Source organism: Stylophora pistillata, chromosome 2 (assembly GCF_964205215.1).
Source record: "Stylophora pistillata chromosome 2, jaStyPist1.2, whole genome shotgun sequence".
In the NCBI taxonomy this organism is placed as follows: Eukaryota; Metazoa; Cnidaria; class Anthozoa; order Scleractinia; family Pocilloporidae; genus Stylophora; species Stylophora pistillata.
The window spans coordinates 40,946,397-40,966,043 of record NC_142520.1 but is presented as its reverse complement, the minus strand read 5'-3'; the positions used below and the strand labels follow the sequence as shown (position 1 = coordinate 40,966,043).

General features: G+C 39.0%; 1 protein-coding gene across 1 annotated transcript; it reads left to right on the top strand.

Moving 5' to 3' along the window:
• The first annotated feature begins 2,092 nt into the window (after positions 1–2,092).
• LOC111344976 (prolyl endopeptidase) lies at positions 2,093–19,033 on the top strand. The gene is made up of 21 exons (XM_088747312.1): positions 2,093–2,873; positions 3,508–3,603; positions 4,736–4,904; positions 6,410–6,511; positions 7,171–7,230; positions 7,963–8,042; positions 9,087–9,199; positions 10,233–10,282; positions 10,943–11,038; positions 12,375–12,479; positions 13,188–13,289; positions 14,543–14,623; positions 14,732–14,845; positions 15,004–15,152; positions 15,596–15,712; positions 15,925–16,020; positions 16,101–16,148; positions 16,390–16,443; positions 17,615–17,771; positions 18,059–18,127; positions 18,722–19,033. Exons 1-21 carry the CDS (start codon positions 2,674–2,676, stop codon positions 18,785–18,787), a joined length of 2,124 nt encoding a protein of 707 aa, XP_088603438.1. The 5' UTR covers positions 2,093–2,673; the 3' UTR covers positions 18,788–19,033.
• The last annotated feature ends 614 nt before the right edge of the window (positions 19,034–19,647 follow it).

Below are 19,647 nucleotides of genomic sequence, written 5' to 3'. Positions count from 1 at the left end.
ACAAATAGAGCTGTTTGGAAAATTAAAGTAGTTGAAGTAACAGGTACAAGCAAACGTACTGAAGACATGTAATAGAGATCTACAGTGAAATGATGACATCAAAGACTTCACACAAGAAAAAAAATTAATTGTAAATAAACCGATATATTGCAGTAAATGGTTTGAACCCGGGGGTAACATGTGAAGGTGTAGTCTGATCGTCCGGGTGAGTGTAGTCCTGAGAAGGACTGTTGTCGGTGGCAGTGACTGACGTTTCGACAACCTGTGCGGAAGTCATCATCAGAGTCAAGTGAGTGATTGTTGTCAGTAGAATGTTCTTATTCCAGTTCGTGTGAAATGATCGGTTGGTTTTGCCGTGATGTTATTGGCTGTGAGACTCAAGTGACGTAAGTCGTTCGTGATTGGTCTGTTTCGGTCTGTCGGTAAAGCTAGGTTGTTCTTTTTCGGTCGTTTGTGATGTTTTTGTCGTGAATGAGTCGTTTGTATGGGGCGGGTAGTTGTTGACATCTGTTTAGGGGAGTCTGTTCTAAGTTAGTAAACCAGCTTTCCAGAGTCAGTCGTTGAAAATAGTCAGTGCTGTAGGTTAGGCATTGCGCAGAGTCCCAGTCAATGTTGTGGTTGGTAAGTCGATGGTGTTCAGCAATGTGATTGCTGACATCACCTTTCCTCGTCGCTCGTCTGTGTTCAGTCAGTCTTGTTGTGAGGTTTCTGCCAGTCTCACCGATGTAGGAGGCTTGGCAGTCGGAACAATTGATCTTATAAATCGTTCCCTGTCTGTTCCTCGGTTCGTCTTTGTCTTTAACGTTGGTTAGTAACTGACGTAGTGTGGTGATGGGTTTGTGGGCGACGCGGATATTGAAGGGTAGTAAGATGCGCGAGATGTTTTCAGACATGCCTTTTATGTACGGTATGGTTGCTGTAGTCGTAGGGGTTGCGGTGTCGTTTGTTTCGGTAGTGGTAGTGGGTCGGTGAGTGTTTCGTCGGATGAAGTCGTTGTTGTAGTTGTTGCTCCACTACCGAAACAAACGACACCGCAACCCCTACGACTACAGCAACCATACCGTACATAAAAGGCATGTCTGAAAACATCTCGCGCATCTTACTACCCTTCAATATCCGCGTCGCCCACAAACCCATCACCACACTACGTCAGTTACTAACCAACGTTAAAGACAAAGACGAACCGAGGAACAGACAGGGAACGATTTATAAGATCAATTGTTCCGACTGCCAAGCCTCCTACATCGGTGAGACTGGCAGAAACCTCACAACAAGACTGACTGAACACAGACGAGCGACGAGGAAAGGTGATGTCAGCAATCACATTGCTGAACACCATCGACTTACCAACCACAACATTGACTGGGACTCTGCGCAATGCCTAACCTACAGCACTGACTATTTTCAACGACTGACTCTGGAAAGCTGGTTTACTAACTTAGAACAGACTCCCCTAAACAGATGTCAACAACTACCCGCCCCATACAAACGACTCATTCACGACAAAAACATCACAAACGACCGAAAAAGAACAACCTAGCTTTACCGACAGACCGAAACAGACCAATCACGAACGACTTACGTCACTTGAGTCTCACAGCCAATAACATCACGGCAAAACCAACCGATCATTTCACACGAACTGGAATAAGAACATTCTACTGACAACAATCACTCACTTGACTCTGATGATGACTTCCGCACAGGTTGTCGAAACGTCAGTCACTGCCACCGACAACAGTCCTTCTCAGGACTACACTCACCCGGACGATCAGACTACACCTTCACAAACCGATATATTGGTCGGTCTCAAATATTACATTTCCGGCGCCCTCAATTAATCGCCTTAAGTAATCTTTGTCGAGCCTTGGCGCAGCTAACAAATCACAATTTTTTCGATTTCCATTCCCTTCGTAAACGTCACCATTATACGAGCTAAACAAGCGTTATAATAATTTCTGTTCCTGAGAGATAACTTGTTGACAACTGCGCAAGTATATGAAATGAACTAATGTTTTCATATTTTGATTACGGATACCTGTTCTTAAAGGCACCGAAAATCAAAAAGGTGGAAGGGCAAAAAAAAACAAAACAAAAAAAAAAACAGTCTATGAAGGCAAAATTCTCATCCAGGCGAATGATTTCCAAAATGAAAAGGCACCGCACGTCGGGGCAAAGTGAGAGTAAATATTATTTTTCACAACACAACAATTACCTGTCTCGCTTCATGCTAATGGTACACTTAAAAATCCAACCAGTCTTCAGACTCGCTGGAAAAGTATCTTACAGAGCTAATCTTCTGCTTTCTCTGGAAAACTATCGCTGTTTTTGACAATTCTGAAGGCGAGGGCGACCGAAGAACCACGATCACGCTTCGTGGTAATGACGGACAGCTAAAGTCAGCAAAAAGCACACGTTAACGCTAATCGTTAAGAAGTTGTTTTAGTATTAAAAATACATTCAAAGGATCAAATCTAACAAACAAGGAGAAGCATCATGGATATTGTCCGACTTAAAACCACGCGAAAAGATGAGTATTTGCATAGAATTCACTCGACCAACACATCGAAGCGCTAAGCAGCCTGTGGTTGATGACCACTGACCACTGTGACGTCACCAAAATGTATTTTCTCCGTGTCGCCCGTTCCCAATCCTCCACAGTTGACATCCAATATGGCGTCCGAAATCTGTTACCCCTTTGTCCAAAGGGATGAAAGTGCCGTAAACGATTACCATGGCACGAAAATTTATGATCCTTACGTTTGGTTGGAAGACCCAGACTCAGAAGGAACAAAAGCTTTTGTAGAACAGCAAAATGCCATTACGATGCCCTATTTAGCAGCTTGCGAGACGAGAGAAAATTTCAAGAACAGGTATGAAAATTAGAATCACCGAAAATTATGCGGGCTTTGTAAAAGGACTGAGGTCTTGTGAGGGATAATTAACCGCCGTTCCGCCGAGTTGTTTTCGTAAATTTCATCTCCTAAGATTATCAGTTTACAATGAAAAGAAACTATCATTTGGAAAAAAAATGTTCAAGAGGTGAGTGATTTTTTTCCACTTGACCGGCAGGCGCAGGGTCACTCGTGCATTCAGAATGACAAATGGAAAAAAAAAGCCGTCAAATAATTCAGGGATATGTTATTTTTTTTTTACCATTGTACAGGTACGATAGGATACCTTATCGGGTATCAAATGGATATCCTAAGGTAGTCTCTTCAACAAGTTCTCTACGTATCATTTATTTACTGATTTTTTTTTTTTTTTTTTTTTTTTTTTATGGCATCACATTATTCATTAAGCTTCTCCTTGCTAAGAAGTTGAACGTTTATAATTAAGATGCAAACAAATCGCCATATCCACGGATAAATTTTCATTAAAACAAAACAACAACAACAATCAACCAAAACTATTCTAAAAAAAAGAAAATGTATGAAGTAGTGTGGTCCAGTTGTGATGAGACATTCCAGTGGCTCACCTGATTCAACTGATACCTGTTGATTTTAGGCTGACTGAGATGTGGGACTATCCAAAGTATGGCTGTCCATTTAAAAGAGGATCAAAGTACTTTTACCTCTATAACTCTGGTCTACAAAATCAAAGGTAAAGTATCCAGGAGACAGAGGTCTCAGGCCATGCTCTAAGAAAAATTGAAGAGAGCCTAGCGCTCTGAAACTGTGAAATCCAGGGTGCCCAGCATATGCTTTATATGAAAAACACAAGATTCCTGAGTCGCCTAAGAGCAAGATTAAGGCGCTGGGGGCCACCGGGCCCTGCTAGACCACAGCCCTGAGGTCTTTGATGAAATGCATAAAAATGAAAAACCAGGAAAAAATGATTTTCCCATGTACTTGTGCATTTCATTTACGAGTTGCTAATCAAGCATTGTACATAAGGAAAGGACAAGATCCTAATGGACTTGCCAACCACATTTTGCAGTTAAAAGTGCATTCTGTTAGAGGTGAATTCTCCAAATTCAACAGTTCAAAGTGTGTTATTTTGGCAAGGTTTACATTCATTGTGTAATGTGACTGATTTATTGATGTTGATCATTCTGAAGTAGTAACAGGCAGATGTCATTTCGGTCAGTTCTATAAAGTTTCATTGTAAAAAAACTTTAAAACCTTGTTTCAGTACAGTATCCCTATATCTCTTTAATAACTTGAGGATTGATTGCATCTGGCGTACAACAACATTCAGTGAAAGGTTTAAACCAAGAGAAAAGAGTTTACTGTAGGGATTGATTGTTCAGGCTACTGTAATACTGAAAAAAAAAAACTGTTTTCTGTGACAGCAACAAGCATGTCCTTTAGATCACTTCATGCACTCTAGAACATTTGTCTAAGATTAATCATTGTTTTTATCTCTTGCTTGATATTTGATTGTTATTACATGACTCGGGCAGTCAGAGGGCCAACAACTAAAATGAACCAATCAAAATGCTCTATTGCCAGTCCAATATTCTCTAAGTATTGGACCGGGCACTGTCCTGAATGGTCCCGAATGATACCGCACTTGTGTCCCTTTGAACTTCAGTCGTATAATAAATCTCTTATTAACCAAGCTTGCTCGGGACCGCACTGGAAGAATATCAGCCCTTGGTCTTTTTTGTATGGACCTTGCTGTGCTCGGTCCGTACTGTTAAGACCTTGGGCCGATATTCTCCCAGTATGGCCCTCGCGCCTGGCTAATAAGATATATATATTGATGTGTGATTTATATACATTTTACATAGTGTTATGTATGTGCAAGACTCAATGGAAAGTGAAGCACAAGTATTTCTTGACCCCAATAAACTCTCTGAGGATGGAACTGTGGCATTGGCTGGAAGATCTTTCTCTGATGATGGAGAGTTCTTTGCTTATTCTTTGTCAAATAAGGGATCAGATTGGGTCACCATAAAGGTATTGAATTAGAATACTTGCAAAAAGAGTTGATTAATGAGCACTCGGAGCTGTGTCTGTGTTGGGTAGCACAACAACTGATTAAATTTGCAGCTAAAAATCACCAATTTGACGATCATGATCATTTACATGTAACATTAGCTGTACCATTTCCATCACTTAATGTTTTACTGGTTTAAAGCCAAAATGAGATAATCATTTGCCTTCAATACTATTGATTCTTTATTGTTTCCTTTAAACAAAATGTGACTAAAATTAAATTTCTGGCAACAATGTCCTGAAACTCAAGTAAGGTCATTCATATGTCTTTTTAACTTCAAATCTTTCTGGGTTTAAAAGTTACTCCTGCCAGATTAAATTTTGGAGTAACGATACTCACCTGACCTTTGCCAGTAACAACATAGAAATGATCAATGATGTTATGAATCACGACCTATTCAATGTTAATACATGGCTTACTGCAAACAAGTTGACTCTAAATTCATCTAAAACTGAACTCATGTTAATTGGATTGCGGCAAAGGATAGGTACTTACGATACTTCCCCTAAACTAATCATAGGTGGTGACATAATTAAACAAGTTAGCTCAGTTAAATCTCTGGGTGTGCATATAGACGAAAACCTTTCATGAAATATGCACATTGAAAAAATAGCCAAGAAAATCGCATCAGGCATTGAAGCAATTAAACATTGTAGGCCTTTTGTTAACCAAACCATGCTGGAGTCCACTTTCAATGCCTTAGTTCAACCGTACTTTAATTACTGCAGCAAGGTCTGGGGGCATTGTAACAAAGGTCTTTCGAATAAGCTCCATAAAGTTGCAAAACTGGGCTGCCTGTATTCTGACCTTCTCCAGTTATGTCACAAGCGCTGATCCTCTTTTTGAGTGACTTAACTGGAGACAGATACTCAGCGACAAATACAAGTGGCCACCATGGTCTATAAATCTATACATGGTCTTGCGCCCGACTATCTTGGTTCTCTTTTCACTAAATATGATCCTCCTTATAATCTAAGGAACTCTGAAAACAAACTAGCTGTTCCATTGCCCGGCACCAATTTCCTGAAAATAGCTTTAGCTATAATGGTGCATTTATCTGGAACAGCTTGTCCCCTGAAATGCGGCAAGCAAAATCACTTTGATCTTTTCAAAATGGTTGTCGCGATTTCTTTGTCTCAATCGACAAACGCACACGGCATCTATGTAAAGCAGAATTTCTTAATTTTTTTCTATTTCACTTTTAAAGTTTAGATCATGTTTATATAGATTAAAGTAGAATAGAATATAATTGTAATGATAGATTGTAATAATATTATTATTTTGTCTGGTAGATCTACCGTTTCTAAATAAAAATAAAGTTCAAGTTCAAGTTCTGCTGACTTCATAGCAAGGCAGATTTTAAATTAAATTAATATTAAAGTTAGTGTAATTACCCATAAACCATTTTGGTTTTCTGTTGCAAGCAGAAATAAGGATGAAATTTTGTTTGCTTTTCTTTTCCTAGTTTATGAAGGTGGATGGTCAAGTACATTTGCCAGACACTTTAGAGAATGCAAAGTTTACAAGTATGGCTTGGACACATGATAATAAGGGATTGTTTTACAATGTGAGAACTAATTTCTTCATCACTGAATGACTTTATTGGTGTCCAAAAATGTTTCCTCTAATAAAGGGAAAATTCTGCCAAGGGCACTAAAAATTTTGCTGGCTAACATGTTCCTAAAATTTGTTGAATACACTCTCTTGTAATATGGGAGGACTCCAATCTATGACAGGAGAACTAAACAAAAAAATGCATGAGATGGCAAACTTGAGCGTGAGCCTCTCATCTTTGGAGTCCGATAAATAAGCTCAAAAGGTTTAACTTAAAATTCTCCATCTCTTACATCCATTCTGTCACCCTCCTTCTCCTCAAGAAGAAACAGGGGTTCACCTCATAGACAGCAACTGATTATTGGGCCTGTTAACGTTCCCCTTGCCTTTCCCCACCCCCCCCCTTACCCTCATATTCTACTCTAGCTCCAAATCTATCTATCATAGCCAGTTGGACAAATGATTACAAGCTTATAGTATATTAACACACCCTACTTAGCACACCTTTACTGGGGGCTAGTGGCTCAGAGGGATAAATTTTGCATTGTTGATGACGATGATAGAAGCTGATGGGACATAAAGACTTTTGTGTTAGGTTTATTTATTTTGTCAATAGCTAAGTTATGAAGTTCAGTTAATTGGTTCTGATATAAATGATGTTCAAATTTTAAGCGTTACCCAACTGGTGAAAAAGCAGATGGAACAGAAACTGATCTAAACCTCAATCAAAAGGTTAGTGGTAAATAATGGACTCGAAATACAAATTTTTAAAAGCCTCTTTTTATCCTTAACACAGTTTTATCAAAATTAATGGTCATCGTGCATATACAAGTTGAACAGCAATGACGGCTAACGACCACCCATTGCAATTAATAAGATCTACAGCTAAAGGTTATATATTCAGATGTTCATGTGTGAATTTACATGTGCAGGTTAGAGTAATGCGAACCAAAACATAGGCGAATAACACATCAGCACCAAATGCATATAATGTGTCTACGTATATACGCATATGCTGTGTGTCAAGGATGCATATAGAGCAAAGTCATCAGTATGTATTAGGTGGCTCATTATTTTTTCTATTTCTATTTTCTATTGCTTATATTTTGTTTTTTTAATGGCCTGGCATTCTAAATTTAGTTGAAAGATCAAATTAATGTGGCGCATCGGCATGTAAGGCTCTGATGGTACATTAGTAAACAGGGGCCTGTTCCTCGAAGTTCCCTGTATCTTATCAGGCCCACAGAGCTGTTGTGGTCTCATTCGAGAAGAAGGTTTAAAAAGTTTTGAAAGCTATTTAATAAAATATTTTGCTAAAGAAACAAAATGGACTGGTCGGGAAGCCACAAACTGCTTCTCTAGTGTATTAATTTTGATTAAAAAATACAGCTTTGGGCCCGTTAATTTACTGGGACTAATTTTGTAACATGATTGAGTATGGTTTTGTCTTCGTTTTACTAAAAGCTTTATTACCATGTACTGGGAACCAGCCAATCTGAAGATGTTCTTTGTTGTGAATTTCCAGAGCACCCCAAGTGGTCTATGTAAGTTATTATCTATTGTTAACATAACAGCTTATTCTGTAGAGTTTGGAATTAGGAAAAAATAAGAAACACAAAACAAAACAAACTAATAAATTGGCTATAACTACAGCAACAAAAACAAACTGCCTTTGAACTTACCTGGAGGTGTTTTTGTCCCCCAAAAAAATATAATTGGTATACTCTTGGCAAAAGATTTCCTTTACATTTTTTATTATTATTAAACAATATTTCGCCTTTGGGTGAAGTTTGATGTATTACTCTATTCCCAGTATAATGTGACGTTGTCCAAGGGATTTTTGCAAAGGCATAACTGGGTCCATTGATACTGTGTTTTCATTGAATCAAGTGAAAGAAGTGGGAATAAAACTGCGTAACTTAATTTTTTTCACCTATTATTAATAACTAATGTTTATGCCAGATTGGATGCTTTATAAATGGCAATCAATGAGAAAATTTCCCTTAAATTTGAAAGGAAATTCAAGTGAAGCAGGTGGTGAAATTGCAAACAAGGGAAATCAGTGCAACTTTTATAATAATTGAACACCAATTGTGGAGAGACCAAGAACAAATTTAGCATAACGCAAAGGAAAAAAAATCTCCAACCGAAATAGTGTTCATGCAATTGTGTCTAAAGGAAGTAATCTCGCCATAGAGTGGCCATATCTTTTTTTTTTGGGGGGGGGGGTGGGCGTTGGAAGGGTGGGTGGGGGGCTAAAGATTGTAAAAGATGTCGGGAGTTAAGAGCTCTCGTGCTGGAGTGTATCGAGAATTTCAGGCTGAAATGGTAGAAATTTTGGTTTGTGGAGATAGACAAGTCTTAAAAGGAGCGTCGAATTCAAAAATGATAGAAATTAAGGCAAAGTGAGTTTACGCGAATTGTGCAAATTTTACGAGTCGTTATAGGACACAGATTACATCAGACCTTTTTCTTTTTGTACCTCAAGTTACAACGCGATGGTTGTGTACGCCATTTAAACATACAAGCTTACATGTACATGAATATTTACCTAGACATAATATTATTATTCAACAATTGCCTTGCAGAGGTGCGGAAGTTAGCGACTGTGGAAGATATTTGATTTTAACTCCGCATGAAGGCTGTGCCCCAGTGAATAGACTTTTTTACTGCGATCTCGAAAATCAAGGTGGCATCACAGGTGAATAAACTGTTTCTACCTTTGAATCATGCATTTTAGTGTGGAAAACAGGGCTCCTTTGTGCAACCTTTCGAGAGGATGATTTTTTAGACCACAGAACGTCAGTACTTACAGTGTCCTTATCATGCACGATGTTCCACCATCTTTTTGAAAACGCACAACTTTCTTTTAATTCTCCGTCAGCCAAATCTGAAGGTCAGCGTTTTCGGTCCTAACATGGAGTTAATTTCATAGTCATGCGACTACGTTGTTGCTCGACCTTTGACATACTTGTGGCAGGTCACGCACGTCACGCGGACCTCACATATTGTCAATCATGTGTTAGATGGTTGTTGTTGTTGTTGTTGTTATTGTTTTCTTTCTGCCTTAGGTTTCATTTTTATCCAAATTTCGTAAAAATTAAGTGCAGATTGACTGTTAACACATTTATAATTTTCGTGGTTCTGTACTCGTAAAACACTGGACAGTTAGTTTTCTAGATTTAAAATGGACCCGCTAGCCCTCATGATTTGTGCGTTGAATTACCTGCGGAAAGGTTCGGTGTCAAGCCTGTGCTTTCGACATTATAACAAAAAAAGTTTCCTTTTTGAGTGGCAATTTTCCATTCTGCTCTCGTGCACTTGCACGTAAAGGCCCATTCTCTACAGGTGGATTAAAATACCCGCGTATAAAACCACACATACGTAAATTTGAATGCTTTAAGAATTTCTTGAATGTATAATTGCACGCGTTTATTTTTTAGTATCGTATGCATACACATGATTATCTTGCATAATTAGATATGGCAGTACGCATGAGCAGCTCTGTAGTTTCCCCCTTCCTTCCCCCCACATTTCCTTGTAAATTAGTGGTGAGAATTTGGTGTTAGATCAAGGTAACAACTTCTACCAGATAAGTTTGCGTATTCTCATTACCTGTTTGCTTGATAATGTATGGATATTTTAGGGAGAAGTTACACGTTAATCACCTGGAAATTAAAAGATTGAGACGAATTCCTCACCTTACGTAGTATTTCTTTTTTACCGTGCGGCAGGTTTACTTCCTTTTGTGAAGGTTGTGGACAATTTTGATGCAGAATACGAGGTGATTAGAAGTAAATGTGTTATAAAATGATTGTCGTGAGCACGTATTGATATCCAGTTTGGAGCAATTTCTTTTAACACAGAGGGAAGTTGCAGATATATGCATTTAGAGGCACCGACGAGTTAGACTTGCCAGTGTGTTTAAATCCTTCTTTTACCAAGCGCCCACATTTGTGTCTAAAATCTGAAAAGTTCGTCGCGTACAGAAGCGTTACTTATCTCACGTAGATTGGATACACTTTTTTCTACCCTTGAATGATGTAAAGTCACAGAGAAACAAAGCGCTGCATATTTTTTTCAGGGAGAGAGAGGGCAAATTATGGGTAATGTGATGTGCTTTTCGAGGTTGTAGCAATCTCTATGGCAAATTGTGTTGTGGATCTTAGGTCTGAGGTAAAATATGTTATGAAATAGAGAGAGTTATGAGCTAAAACATGTGTAAAGCTAAGGCAGCAGTGGTCTGCAAATCTTGAAGAGACGAAACGTCAGCCAGAATTCTAAGTGTGCTAATGACGCTTCGCTAATCGAGTTGGAATGAGAAAAATTCTGGTCGTAAATGAACGATTACTATGTGTTAAGTTAATTAAAATAGTGTTTGATCTAAAACAGTGGTAAAGGTAGATTTGTTCTCATGTTTTTGGTCGTTGTTTTTCCTCTCTAGTACATCACCAACGAAGGGACACTGTTCACCTTCAAAACGAACTTGAAATCTCCACGATACAAGTTGATTACCATAGACTTTTCAAAACCAGAAATGGTGAGTGTCCTACGTGAACACATAATACACTTAAAAAAGACACAGGAAGGGTATCTAATAGTTGCATACATGCACTTTGCAAGGAAAGGGGAAAAAAACTGATCATTACTTTATTCAGAGATAGAAACGTTGCAAACAGTGTCAACGTAAGATGTGACAGCATGGCCATGTGAAGGATAATTTTTTTTTTTTTTTTTTTAATGCCCTGGCTGAAAATTTTCATAAAAAGTTGTGACTATTTAGCAGAAAGTTTTTATTTCAGATGCGGAATAACTTTAGCTTTGTGCTGTGCTCTATTTCTTGTCTAAGTGGCTTCCAAGCCCTGTGTTTGGAAGGCTGTACGATTTCTATGAATGTGCAGTTGTAAAGGAATACAGCATGGTAGTTAGAATTTTGAATGAAATTCTTACTTTTATTCGCTAATGATCGTTAGTATTGTCATTATTGTTATTACTGTAATGATTGTTCGAGTCCCGTACAGGCCTGAATTTTTTTTCAGGTCTGATTTTCACTATTGCTCAAATAGTGCTTTACTGCGAAGGATCGTGCACATATACGTTTCATAACCGCAGTTCATACATGTTTCATATGTTTGTTGTTGTTTGATTTGTCATCTACGGGTTCATGTCGAATTAATTTGATGGCCTGCTCCCAGTTGGCTTGTTAGCTCAATTGGTAGAGCGCTGCACTAGTATCGCAGAGGTCAGTGGTTCGAGTCCCGTACACGCCTGAAATTTTTTTCAGGTCTGATTTTCACTATTGCTCAAATAGTGCTTTACTGCGAAGGATCGTGCACATATACGTTTCATAACCGCAGTTCATACATATGTTTCATATGTTTGTTGTTGTTTGATTTGTCATCTACGGGTTCATGTCGAATTAATTTGATGGCCTGCTCCCAGTTGGCTTGTTAGCTCAATTGGTAGAGCGCTGCACTAGTATCGCAGAGGTCAGTGGTTCGAGTCCCGTACAAGCCTGAAATTTTTTTTTTCAGGTCTGATTTTCACTATTGCTCAAATAGTGCTTTACTGCGAAGGATCGTGCACATATACGTTTCATAACCGCAGTTCATACATATGTTTCATATGTTTGTTGTTGTTTGATTTGTCATCTACGGGTTCATGTCGAATTAATTTGATGGCCTGCTCCCAGTTGGCTTGTTAGCTCAATTGGTAGAGCGCTGCACTAGTATCGCAGAGGTCAGTGGTTCGAGTCCCGTACAGGCCTGAAATTTTTTTTTTCAGGTCTGATTTTCACTATTGCTCAAATAGTGCTTTACTGCGAAGGATCGTGCACATATATGTAATGATTATTATAATTTTTTTTTTCCGTTAAGGAAAACTGGACCACTCTGGTTGAAGAGGACGAGAAAGACGTCTTAGAATGGGCTGCCTGTGTCAAACATAACCTTTTGGTGCTCTGCTATCTTCATGACGTCAAGGTGGGCTATCTGCACCCGTTCTTGTAGCTTTATAAGAGAGAAATACGGGCCTACCCTTTCGATATAACTTCTAAAAGAGAACTCTAAAACTGAAACAGAAAAATAGTGGGACTAGCTTGAAACATCTTTGCTAATTTGTTCTAGAAAAATGCTAAGTACTGAAGGCTAGCACTTTAAGTCTAGGCTTTTTTACGAAAAACATGTTGGTGTTTCTCATCGTGAGTTTTTTTTCTATTTCGGGCGTGCTGTTTGTGTAGGATTAAAACTTCGCCTTTTGAAGTCAAATGTTTGGTCTGGAAACGTTGGATTCCAACTTGCCTGGTCCCCTTCCCCTTCCTTACTACCACCAAAGAAAGTAAAACTATGAAATGAGCGCTGATGGAGCGGTTGAGATAAAAAAAAAACTTACTGCTTTTTCATACACCGAATGCAAACATGGTGTCCAATTTGAATTGCCATTGTTCTAGACTGACTAGCCTCTCACACATGTAATAATCCTTTTTGTATTTCCATGTGAAGACGAGGCTAGTCAGTCCAGAACAATGGCAATTCAAATTGGACGCCATATTTGCATTCGGTGTATAATTTCTTACAAATAAAAGTCGTCCTAACCTTTGTGCTTGAAGGTGTGGGTTTCGAGTAATCAGAAATTACCTATCGGGTAGATTTAGATGTGAGTGTTAATTGTGAAGTGTATCTTTCTTGCAGAGCGTTCTTCGTCTTCACAAACTCACGGGAGAAAGACTCATGACCTTTCCACTCGATATCGGCAGTATTGTGGGGTACTCTGGAAAGAAGAAAGATTCAGAGGTAAGCGGTGCCAACACTCCAATAGTTTATTTCATTTCCAATAGTTTATTTCACTGGTGAATCTTCTATTTATTTTAGAATTCTTAGAATGCTAACCGTTCCCCGGCTAGCTCAACTGGTTAGAGCGCCGGATTGTGTCGAGCAGGGAGGTCGAGGGTTCGAGCCCCGGCCGGACCAATACTCATGGTCTGAAAATAACTGAGGAGAATTTGGTACCTTTCTATAACATCAATAAATAGTTAGATCTTCTAGTCTTCTGGGATAAGGATGAATAAACCTTAGGCCCCGTCTCCTGCCGGGTAAGGGGTAGGAGACGTTAATTTCCCACGCCCGAGATTACTGTGTGGTGGATATCCTCCCCTGGGGTGGGATGGTTGGATGTTGTCTTGCGTTTTATACATAAGCCTCTGGCTCGGGCAACTGGGTAACCATGCCTCACGTAAAGACGATAAACTTGATTTACTTGACTTGACTTGTTTTTTGATTTGTACTTAAATTTAAATACTCTATCTTAAGGCAAGTGTATAGGAGGTAAAGTCTGTAGAGGGGAATCCTTGTTTACAATATTTGCCTCATTAGCATAAGCAATTCAGTTTCTGATGGAGCTAAAAATAAATCAGTTCTGAATATCGAAAGGCCAAAGTACGATTAACTCGGGCAATGAATACGAGCCTGATGCATTGAATACTTTTTGTGCAACACGGGTTTAAAAACTCAAAATTTTACGTAGAATGTATGAGCTCATTAGCACTTTTGCCACCCAGAAATTTTGCAGTTTTTGATGGACTATTTCTCCTTGAATATTACACCCAAAGAGCTAAAAATTTCACCATGTACTAAGGTTTTCTAGCTCTCTAGCTGTCTGAAGTCAATTTGTATCTAACATGCTTCCTTCTTTACGCAAAGCCGTATGCAAATGAGCAAAAATGTAAACAATGACGTCAGCATGAATCCCGCCTATACGAGCCAAGTGGTCCTTCAGACCGGCGGTTATCTCCAAATTCTGCAGCACGAAGCGACTAGGAGTATTTCTACTCCCCCCCCCCCCCCTGGATGGAATGCTAGTCCATCACAGGGTTACTCCCAGCATTAATTTTGCCGGTACCCATTTAAACACCCGGGTAAAGAGAGGCACTGTGAGAGTAAAGTTTCTCGTATAAGTCTGGAGCTGAGGTGCGCATGTATTTAGTGCGAGGCAATACCTACGAAACGCTTACTTACGGTAATTAATATCTGCTTCCTTTTGCTTTCAGATTTTCTACCAGTTTACCTCGTTTCTTACTCCTGGCGTCATCTATCATTGCGATTTGACGCAAGAAGATTTCCAACCTAAGGTTTGCATTTGAAAATCAGCCCAATACAGTCACGGTCCTCTGAAATGTTCTTGACCTTATCTAGGAAAAGCTCTTAACATGTTTTGAAACAGTCTATTTTCTTGGCAGGTTTTTCGTGAAACAAACGTGAAAGGCTTTGACTCGAGTCAGTACCAGACTGTCCAAGTGTTTTATCCCAGTAAAGATGGAACCAAGATCCCAATGTTCATTGTTCATAAGAAGGTGAGCACAATATTAATATACATTTTTTCTTTTTACGAGGATGGTTATAGCCAACTCGGCCCTAAGCACTTCGTTCGCTATTGACCATCTCATATCCAACGTACGCTCATGAAATAATGGTTAATTATCTTATTTCTTTTAATTACTTAAAATCTCAGGGTATCGAGTTAGACGGAAGCCATCCTCTGTACTTGTATGGTTATGGAGGGTTTAACATATCAATCACGCCATCCTTCAGTGTGTCACGGATTGTATTTATGAGACATCTCGGAGGCATCATTGCCATACCCAACCTGAGAGGTGGAGGGTAAGTTACATGTACATCATCATCCCCAACCTCAGGGGTGGAGGGCGAGTTTTATGTTCATTGCCATACCCAGGGGGTGGAGGTTGAGTTATGTGTGCATTGACATACCTAACCTAAGGGGTGGAGGGTAAGTTACATGTACATTTCCATACCCAAGATGAGGGATTGGGTTAATATAATTTCGTTGCCATACCAAACTTGAAGGGTTGAATGTAAATCATGTACAGTGCTATACTCATCATCCTCAGGGATAGAAGGTTGGTTTTGTACCTCGCCATATATAAGGTTAGCAGGGGGGGGGCGTGGCGAAAGTTATAGGTACATTGCTTAGTTATAGGTACATTGCTTTATCCATCCTTAGGGGTGAAGGGTAAGTTAAAAGTTTATTGACTACATGTTCATCAAATTAAGATTATTATTGACCCTTTTTTTTTTTATGATAGTGAATATGGTGAGACTTGGCACCAAGCGGGCTGCTTTGGCAACAAACAGAATGTTTTTGACGACTTCCAATACGCCGCCATCTACCTCTCCCAGCAGAAATACACATCTCCAGAAAAGTATGTTCAATTCTCTGGGCATTTAGAAACAAAAACAAAAACAAAAACATTGGTTTTTGTCGAATGCATAATGAAGTTTTGTTTTTTCTTTTTCTTTTGTTGTTTATTATGTTTTGTTCTGTTTGTTTTATTTTATATTTGTTCTTTTTTTCTTCCTTTTATATATCTATTTATTAACTCATATATTTTTTCATTTGTTTATTCTTTGATAGAATAACCATCTGTGGTGGATCCAATGGTGGCCTGTTGGTGGGTGCTTGTATAAATCAGAGACCAGACTTGTTTGGTTGTGCTGTTTCACAAGTACCGTAAGTCATCAGAATTCCTTATGGATTTGTCTCATAATTTGAGCACGAACCAATTTAAATCCTTTCATCTCTTGTCACAGAGTTATGGACATGCTCAAGTTTCATAAATTTACCATCGGCCATGCATGGTAAGTGGTAATATGACTTAATCACTTATATTGTTTTATTTTGTTTGTTTTTTTCTTTTCCGTTTTGAAATTTTTCTGCAGGATTGATGTTCTCTAGTATATGATCGGGCTCATAAAGCAGCAACCTTTGAAAGCTTTCTTAAAAAAAATTGTTTTCCTACCTTTTTGTTGTTGACGTTCCTGTTGTTGTTTTTGTATTTGTTTTTTTTTTTATTTTTTTTTTTTATTATCTTTCTTGAAGGACGACAGACTATGGTTCACCTGATAAGGAGGAGGATTTTCAATGGCTTATCAAGTGAGTTATAAAGAATACTGCACTTGTTTTCCAGTGCAGAGTATTTTCCACAATTGTTCTAGGTGGTGTTCAAGCTCCTTCTAGTTCTTATTAACCGAGCGGGAGGTCTGTATGGGAGAATCTTGACCTAGGTCGCCATTACAGACCGAATGCAGTGAGGTCTGTACCTGCGACCGAGGTAAAGATTCCCCCATACAGACCGACCAAGCTCTGTTAATAAGATGTTTATTAAATGGCTGTGTCTTATATGCCAATTTTTTTTATATTCTTTGTACCTTTTTTTTCTAGACCGGTCTAGATGCCGGTCTAGATGGGAAAATCTAGACCGCTTTCAATATTGACTTCAGCCAATCAAATTCGTGAACTCGGTAGTTCCCAGTCCTTGTGAGACACAGCCATATAATAATTTTCCATAAAACTTAATCGCCCCAGGTTGCCAACTTCCTTGCCCCCCCCCCCCGCCTTCAAAAATATGTTTTCCTCAATCTCGATTGGACAGCACTTTAACAACAACCTGAGTAGTTAATCCAAAAGGGAGTGCGCGACTCAGTCATGCGCAGTATGTTTATACGGTATGATAATCTGTGACCCATGAAAAGGGCCATAGTTGGTTATAGTAACTGATGTTTCGACAGTCAAGTTCTGATTGGTCAATTTTGTCTGTAATTTGTAAGTGGCTGTACCTCGCCTTCATATTCTTTATTGCTGTGTGTGATGTGTCCAGTACCAAACCGTACTCCAGTTCTTTCGAACTAAAAAAAACACTTTCTCGTTTTACTTTAAGACAAACATCTTTTTTTAGAAAGTTTAAAATCTAGCGCAAAGTGACGCAAACCAAAAAGATCTACTTCTCAGTATCTTACGTTAAAATTTGGCTGATTATTTTTAGCCGGTCAGCTCTGATAAAATGAAATAAAAGATCTGATCCGATTCACAGCCAAGGTCATTTTTACAGCCATGAATTGCAAATTACAGCTTTAGGGAGTCTTCAAGACTATCAAAACCAAGGAAAGAACGGGTGTTGTGAGTCTATTTTCCATCAATTCTGCATTGCACTGCATTATGATAAATCCTTATTGACCACGCATCTTCGACTACTATGGTCTCGCCCCCTTTCGCATTTTTATGGACCTCGACGAAGTCTTGTTATCTTTTATTTTATTCTTCTCAGATATTCTCCTCTTCATAACATTAAGATTCCCGAAAATGGTGTCCAATACCCTTCACTTCTGTTGCTGACCGCTGACCATGATGATCGCGTAGTCCCCTTGCATTCTCTAAAGTACATCGCACAGTTGCAACAATGTGTTGGTAGTTACGAGAAGCAGGTAAGATTCGTCATCTGAAAATGACACCTCAAAAACGCAAATTTCCGAATTGCAAGTAATAGCCTCTTTTTCAAAGCGAGTTCTTGTGCTCATCCTTTCGTATGGTAATAAGTTTTCATTCACATGCAAATTAAACTCATTTTCATACGTATGGTTGAGCACCTAGCTTCGTTTTGAAAGAGGCCAAACGTAATTCGGAAATGACCTATTAAACAGCATAACAGTGTACATGAAGCGAATGACCGCACAATACTTATGCAGAAAAAATATTTATCGCTTCCTTGCAGACGAATCCTTTGCTGATCAGAATTGATACAAAAGCTGGCCATGGTTTCGGAAAACCGACAGCCAAAATTGTAAGTTGGCACATTGATCTCTGTTGCTTCAGCAGCTTATTTAATAGGTGGACTGACCAATAAATTAAGTTGTAACCCGTACTAGTTCAGTTTCAGTAGCGGGAACGGTGTATATGCATAAGTTAAGAGGAAATGGGTCAGTCGTCTCAGAAAGGGCTATGAACGACTCCATGCCGACATTGTCCAAAAGTTACAAACTTTATAGTTCTGCTCCACGAATTCTTTTTCTTGCGCGAATTCTTTTTCTTTTTCTTGCGAGAGTTCTTTTTCTTTTTCTTGCGCGAGATCAATCCAAACACAGGATTGCCTGTCAGAGCCAATCAGAGCACAGGATTCGCATCATATTGCCCACGGGTGCTTATTTGCCGTAAAGCCTTTCATAACAAACAGTGGGAAGGTTAGCGTGACGTAACGTGGTGTCTGCGTCGGTACCGAAGAGGCTTCGCATCCGTGTATGCGCACGAAGCAGAACCTTTTCAGGCTTTTTCAATGAGACTCACTCTCTTCCTTTTCAAAGTCATCCTGAAAGGACATTTGATGCCCAGTCGCAATCTCCTCAGTCCCCTTTCAACTAATGCATTTTTTTTCTTTTAGATTGAGGAATATTCCGACATATATGGTTTTATTTCACGAAGCCTTAACCTAACATGGCAAGACTAATACGTACTCAACTAGACAACCGCAGAGCACTGTGATGGCATGCCTAAATGAAGCAGTTGTATCTGTAGAGAGTCACGTAAAACCCTGCGTGACACGCGCGATAATCATAGTACCACAAAGGACCCCTGTGCCGATCAAGGCAAGCCTCTTATTGGCTGGAGTGAGGAGTTCACGCTACATTATAACTCTTTCTAATTATTGTAGTATTTATCATTCTTATCATTAAAATTTGTTTTGTTAGTTTTAGTCCTCGTGGATTTTTCCTTGCAATACGTGCGCTTTAAATGTTACTTTTGTTTTTAACGGGTCGAATTTTGATCAAAATTATCTGAAAAATGGGGACGCAGTCTACCGTCTCTTCCTTGATTGACTCTGTAAATTCCTTAGGGATTTCATTTGGTTTCGTGGACAATAGGTTTTTTTGACCCTCGCCTTGCACATTTGTTTATCGATTTGCGGTAAAAAAACGCTTGTCCCTCAAAACATCTTCAGATTTTACAGATTTTATTAATCTGTCCATTCGTCTCTTTCTTTGTTCACCAAGTCCCTCAAAGACCCAAGTTCTTGGTGAAAGGAAAACCAGGCTCAAGGTCAACGAACAAAAAATTCATTAAACTGTTATCGAAAATATCTCGAAATATTGCCTTAGGTTTGCGCCAAAATTTGTTAACTATCGAAGCGTGTCCGCGCCAAAATTTATCAACTATCGAATCGTAACTTGTTCGCTCATTTCGCATACCACTGTTTGTCTTCAGTTTCCATAATTATTACTAGAATTTCTGTTACCATAGAAAATCCATTGATTCAGTCGATGCTCGCATCGTTTTTCATTTCTCGTGAGCTTTGTTTTGTTTGCCGCG